The sequence below is a fragment of the Pangasianodon hypophthalmus genome, chromosome 13, assembly GCF_027358585.1.
Source record: "Pangasianodon hypophthalmus isolate fPanHyp1 chromosome 13, fPanHyp1.pri, whole genome shotgun sequence".
Taxonomy (NCBI): domain Eukaryota; kingdom Metazoa; phylum Chordata; class Actinopteri; order Siluriformes; family Pangasiidae; genus Pangasianodon; species Pangasianodon hypophthalmus.
In genome coordinates this window covers 6,962,369-6,968,460 of record NC_069722.1, presented here as the reverse complement: position 1 = coordinate 6,968,460, position 6,092 = coordinate 6,962,369, and the positions used below count along the sequence as shown (strand labels likewise).

The 6,092-nt window shown below is 36.9% G+C and overlaps 1 protein-coding gene across 1 annotated transcript; it reads left to right on the top strand.

Moving 5' to 3' along the window:
- Positions 1 to 1,900: 1,900 nt before the first annotated feature.
- LOC113528180 (GTPase HRas-like) lies at positions 1,901 to 5,073 on the top strand. The gene is made up of 5 exons (XM_053239039.1): positions 1,901 to 1,938; positions 2,305 to 2,416; positions 3,005 to 3,183; positions 3,597 to 3,756; positions 4,602 to 5,073. Exons 2-5 carry the CDS (start codon positions 2,306 to 2,308, stop codon positions 4,668 to 4,670), a joined length of 519 nt encoding a protein of 172 aa, XP_053095014.1. The 5' UTR covers positions 1,901 to 1,938; position 2,305; the 3' UTR covers positions 4,671 to 5,073.
- Positions 5,074 to 6,092: the final 1,019 nt, after the last annotated feature.

The window sequence follows — 6,092 nt, the reverse complement described above, 5'->3', positions numbered from 1 at the left end:
CCATCGTACTTCTCACTTCTCTTTTTCCATCTCTCATTCTCTCTGTCTCTCTGTCTCTCTCTCTCTTTCGCTCTTTCTCTCTCTCTCTCTCTCTCTCTCTCCCTGTCCCACTGAGGGCATCTGGTCCACTCTAATCTTTGCCTAAAATCACCAAGATAATCCCTCTATCCATCTGTCATGGGGATGGGACATAGGAAAAGTACTACAGTCATCTGTATTGGCCTGTTGTGTTGCTGCTGACATCTTCTGGTAAAAGACTATAAATATCTAGGCGGCTAATCAGGGCTAATTCAATGTTCAGGAGCAAGCAGGAATCACAGTTATTATGTTTACATGAAAGCAGAAAGATGAGATACAGGCATGAGACACACTCTTAAAACCTATTTATTTAATACTACATCCAGTTTACATATGCAGGCAGTAGTGAGTCATTTTACCCAGTGAGTCATGACACCCAGTGATAAAATGAATAATACTGTGTATTAATGACGAAACTGTGCTAATTATTACTCTGAATGGAAAATTGTTTAAAGCAAATGATGAATTTTAAGTTCACCCAAGACACAAAATCCAGGCAATACACCGAAGACAATAAAATCCAGGATTTATTTATTTATTTATTTATTTATTTATTTATTTAAATTGCACAGTTTTTCTGAATTTGGTATTTTTAATTTGTACAAACCAAACTTGTCCTACATGCACAACGCATATGTATTACATGCCCATGCAAACATTTTAACATTGATACCATTAGCTATCAGGGCATATTCATTTATTCATCTTCGATAACTGCTTTATCCCGATCACTCACACCTAGCGTGTGTGCAGTTTCAAGTGGAAGGAAACCAGAGATCCAAGAGAAAACCCACACAGAGCCGGGAAGAACATGTGAAACACCACACAGACTAGAACCCGAGCTCAGGATTCAACCTGGGAGCCTGGAGCTGTGAAGTGGCCCCATATGACACATGGTAACTCGGGGGCATGCTTTTTCAGGAAAATAATCAAAGACAGGACGATGTGATGAGGCCCAACTCAAAGTGCAGGGCTGTTACCACCCTGAAGTTGATTCTCACTGATATTGATAAAGCAATTTTACTTAGTCGTTTGGAAAAAATTCCATATTCATAAAGCCAGAGTTCTTAACGTTAAGTCTACTTGTAGGCATTTTTGTTTTGATATAAAGCTCCTGTACGCATCTATAGAATGTGACTAACAAAGCTCATAAAATACATTACATACTTAATATTCTTAATAAGAGAGTTTAAGCAATATTTCATAAATATGTTGTAGTGTTTTACGATAACATACAGTTTCTTTGAGATAATTTTGTATTAAAATGTTTTTTTTTTACTTCATGCTTTCATAGAGTCTCATAATTAAACTTGACTGACAGTAAAACCACTTGTATACTCATAAACCCTGTGGATTGTTATATATTAGTTTTGTTGCTTGTTTATTAAATATATCATTTCACCAAGTAGCTATATGGACAATTTCTGAATCCCACATTACTTCCTACTTCCCTCTATATAGGGGTACAACTCTTACATCATATACAGTATACAGTACAGTGCACTATATGTCCAATAGGAAGCCATTTCTAATTTAGCTCTATGATCTCTATGACTCTCAGGTAGTGTGTATATAGAAATTAGGAATGCGAGACACAACTTATTATCTTTTTCGATCCAATATCAAGTAAATAGCAAGGCCAAAGTCATCCATTTGTCAGATTTTGCCTCATTATTGTTGTAAACGCCAAAAATGGTTCTTTTTCTTTCTGCCATAGAAGAGCACAACTTCACACACACCCACTCTTAATTGTTGTGTGTGAAAGTGTGTGTGTGTGTGTGTGTGTGTGTGTGTGTGTGTGAGTGACTGCACTGGTTTTTCAGCATTGTTGTGTGAGTGAGGGAGAAGGTAGAGGGAGAAGTAAGTCCTACCATTATTTACATCATTTCTTTTTTTCATCTATCTATCTATCTATCTATCTATCTAAATAAACATATGATATTGATTTTTGTTTAATATCAATATATTAATATATTTCATTTCATAAAAAGAAATGCCAGGATCAGAAGTGCTGATAGTTCAGCGTCGCTCCATCCATCCCTAATAGAAATCAATCTAAACATGACACATTTTGTATTTGGCCAATACAGCTAGACAAATTCTATGACTGTTAAGTAGTATGTATACAGAAATCAATGTGTGATTAGTTTTTTAGTTCAGCGTGGATTATGTTTTTTTCTTTCTAAACATGTCACTTGTTTTGTTTTTTTTTCTTTTTGCCCCCAGGATGACTGAGTACAAGTTGGTGGTAGTGGGAGCAGGAGGCGTTGGGAAAAGTGCACTCACTATCCAGTTTATTCAGAACTATTTTGTGGATGAATATGACCCCACTATTGAGGTACAGTTCACTTCACTTTAATAGGAGATACACAAAACGTTGTGTGATTTTAATGGAGTTTACGCTTCACTTATGCACTCTGGGAAGAAGCAGAGGGTGATGCAAGGGCAGTCCGATGTGCAGGCATGAGTTTTTCGTGCCTCACACTTCTATTACAGCTGATGTGGACTAAACTGCTTGTTAAGATGGAAACGTTGCATGTTTCATGCATGTTATATGTGCCAAAAATGCTTCAGAAATACTTTCTGTCTGAATTGGCTTTTTGTATTAGTGTAACTTGGGATGTAGTCTTTAGTTTTGAACAGTACCCATGTTATTTTTTGCCACACCTCAACCTATACCTCACTCTATACCATAATCCACTGTTTAATCCATAACAAAGATCCTTATTGCTGCTAGAGACCTACCAGGCTGTAGAGTTCAGGTCCTAGCTCTGACCTAACACACCCAGCTCTGACATTCAGCCATGTCACATTAGAGTAATGGCTAAACTCTCCACTTGCCAACAGTATGCTCCTGATGGATGTAAAACAAAATCATTTTGATGGATATCAGTCTCAGATGCTGTACTCTCTTTGCTCTGTATAGGACTCGTACAGGAAGCAGGTGGTGATCGATGGTGAGACGTGTCTCCTGGACATCCTGGACACTGCAGGTCAAGAGGAGTACAGTGCTATGAGGGACCAGTACATGAGGACTGGAGAGGGCTTCCTCTGTGTGTTCGCCATCAATAATATAAAGTCTTTCGAGGACGTGCATCTCTACAGGTATTGTCCTCAACTGTTAAGTCTTTACAATGGCAAAATCATCTCAGACAGTAGCAGTATTTTTAAGAAGCTGACAGTGAGTCTAGAACCACGTTTTTTTGTATGTCTGTGACTTTTTTCCTTCTTGTGGAGATTATTATCATTGACTATCATAGTTTTTAGATGTTATAGTTTAGTTATAATAGTTATAAGCCTTATTGTCCACTCACTAGAATTGAACGGTTTAAAATGTTTCAATAAAAGCTTACAGTGTAGTTATGTTTCTCCTAAAGAAGCAACTATCAATTCTTTGAGTGTTTTTTTTGTTTTTTTTGAGAAACCCCTAACAGCAAAGTTAATGAGCATTTCTGCCTTTCTACATTCTTAAGTGTTTCACTTTGCATACTCTGCCACTATTTTGTGTGTGCATGTAGGGAGCAGATAAACCGGGTGAAGGACAGTGACAATGTTCCGATGGTGTTGGTGGGGAATAAAAGTGATCTGAGCTCTCGCTCAGTGGAGACACGTCAAGCACAAGAGCTGGCTCGGGGATATGGCATCCCATTTGTCGAGACGTCCGCCAAAACGCGACAGGTGAGTGAACACCACTAATGCACTTGGGGGAAAAAAAAACATGTTGAAGTTATATTACAAGTTAGTAATGGTTTTCTGAATTAAAACAGCAGTAGAATAAGAACAGTAGCTTATTGTTGCTGTTCCTGGCTGATGTCTGTGCATTTTTACTGTAAGCTAGAAGAGATTTGCCATCCTTTTGGACATTGACAGCTCCTAATTCTCATTATGTTATCAAAAATAACAGCACTGTTACAAATTTACATCAATCCTATGCAGGGACAGATGACAAATCAAAGGAAAAAACTCACAGCTTGGCTTTGCTGTGGGGTGCATTTATTTATTTGGCTGGTATGGTTTGGCTCCACTTGTCAGCTTAGAGCTGAATTATTCAACCTTGTCAAATTATTGCCTATAATTAATTTGAAAAAAATTTAAATAAAATAAAATCACATGAAAATAAGTCATACACTATAGCAGAAGGGGGTGGAAAGTGAACAATAACATAATAACAATAACAGTTATTTTTTAATATAATCCTTTTAAAAAATCACGTCTACTGTCCCTCGTTAGGCCATGAATGGTTTCTGACCATCGCAGAGAGCAGAGCAAACCAACAGCGTTTTAAATCACTCTCTAATTATTATTACCACTAAAAATGATCTGTAAATAAGAATTTAGAGCACCTTTGGCATATTTTTTGCATTCCATTGTCAAAATGTGGAGCTCCTATGCAAGATTTTGCAAATTTGTATTAATTGTAGTATATATTAACATTGAGTTCTATTCTGTGTAGTCCTAATCTTGGATTCAGTTTCACAAGAATGTATTAGATGATTTAATGATGTTCATTCCTTCCTCTGCAGGGTGTGGAGGAGGCTTTCTACTCACTGGTTCGAGAGATCAGGAGATACAAGGAGATGAACTGCAGTTGATTACCACCCCAAAGTTAATTATTTTCAATAACAGCATGTCTGAAGTGTTTTATTCCTTTTATACCATGGCAATTTGCCAACAGTAACAATTTTGTATTTATTAAAGGTATTCACATTGTACTTTGTTATCCACATATAGTTACATTTAATGTTGTTGAACATCTGCAAAACAAGTTAGTTCCCATTATGACTTTTGTTTAAGGCAGCTATAAACAGGCGTTCCCTCACTATCCTCTTTTTACCCTCTCTTGGAGTTAATAAGACAAAAAAAAAATTACAGCTTGTCATGTTATTAAGAAACAGCAAAGCCCTCTGTCCTGAAGACTTTCTTATAGAGGAAAACTTAAAGTTACAGCTTTGCCTCTGACTGTTACAAAGCACTGACACTGGAGACTCCTTCCATAAAAGCTAAATAAACATCTCTTTATAGAAGTCTTCACAGTGTCACCAATTATGTGTGTGTTTTTTAATCCTTTTATGTGGCTCTGCGTAAGGTTTTACAAGCATGTAAGTATAAACCTGTTATTTGAATTGCAGCCAGCAATAGAGCCACGCTGTTATAGAAAATTAATGATCACACACTGACAAATCAGAATTGAGAATTGAACAGTGCTGTGGTATAATTTAAATGAATATTACATCTAATAATAATCTATTGCATGCAGCAGACAATAAAATCCGATTTGTTTTTTTTTTCTACTGTGCCAAAAAAAAAATGCAAAAATGTATTAAACCCACCTACACTTAATTTAATTTATGTTTATATGATGTCACAGTATTATATTTTATATTATAAAGCAATAAGCCACAAGAAGCAATGCATTTCAATGTTTTCATTGGGTGTTATTAGACACTGGTGTTATTGGGTGTTATTAGGCACTGGTGTTATTGGGTGTTATTAGGCACTGGTGTTATTGGGTGTTATTAGACACTGGTGTTATTGGGTGTTCTTAGACACTGGTGTTATTGGGTGTTCTTAGACACTGGTGTTATTGGGTGTTATTAGGCACTGGTGTTATTGGGTGTTATTAGGCACTGGTGTTATTGGGTGTTATTAGACACTGGTGTTATTGGGTGTTATTAGGCACTGGTGTTATTGGGTGTTATTAGGCACTGGTGTTATTGGGTGTTATTAGACACTGGTGTTATTGGGTGTTCTTAGACACTGGTGTTATTGGGTGTTATTAGGCACTGGTGTTATTGGGTGTTATTAGGCACTGGTGTTATTGGGTGTTATTAGGCACTGGTGTTATTGGGTGTTATTAGGCACTGGTGTTATTGGGTGTTATTAGACACTGGTGTTATTGGGTGTTCTTAGACACTGGTGTTATTGGGTGTTATTAGACACTGGTGTTATTGGGTGTTATTAGGCACTGGTGTTATTGGGTGTTATTAGGCACTGGTGTTATTGGGTGTTTTTAG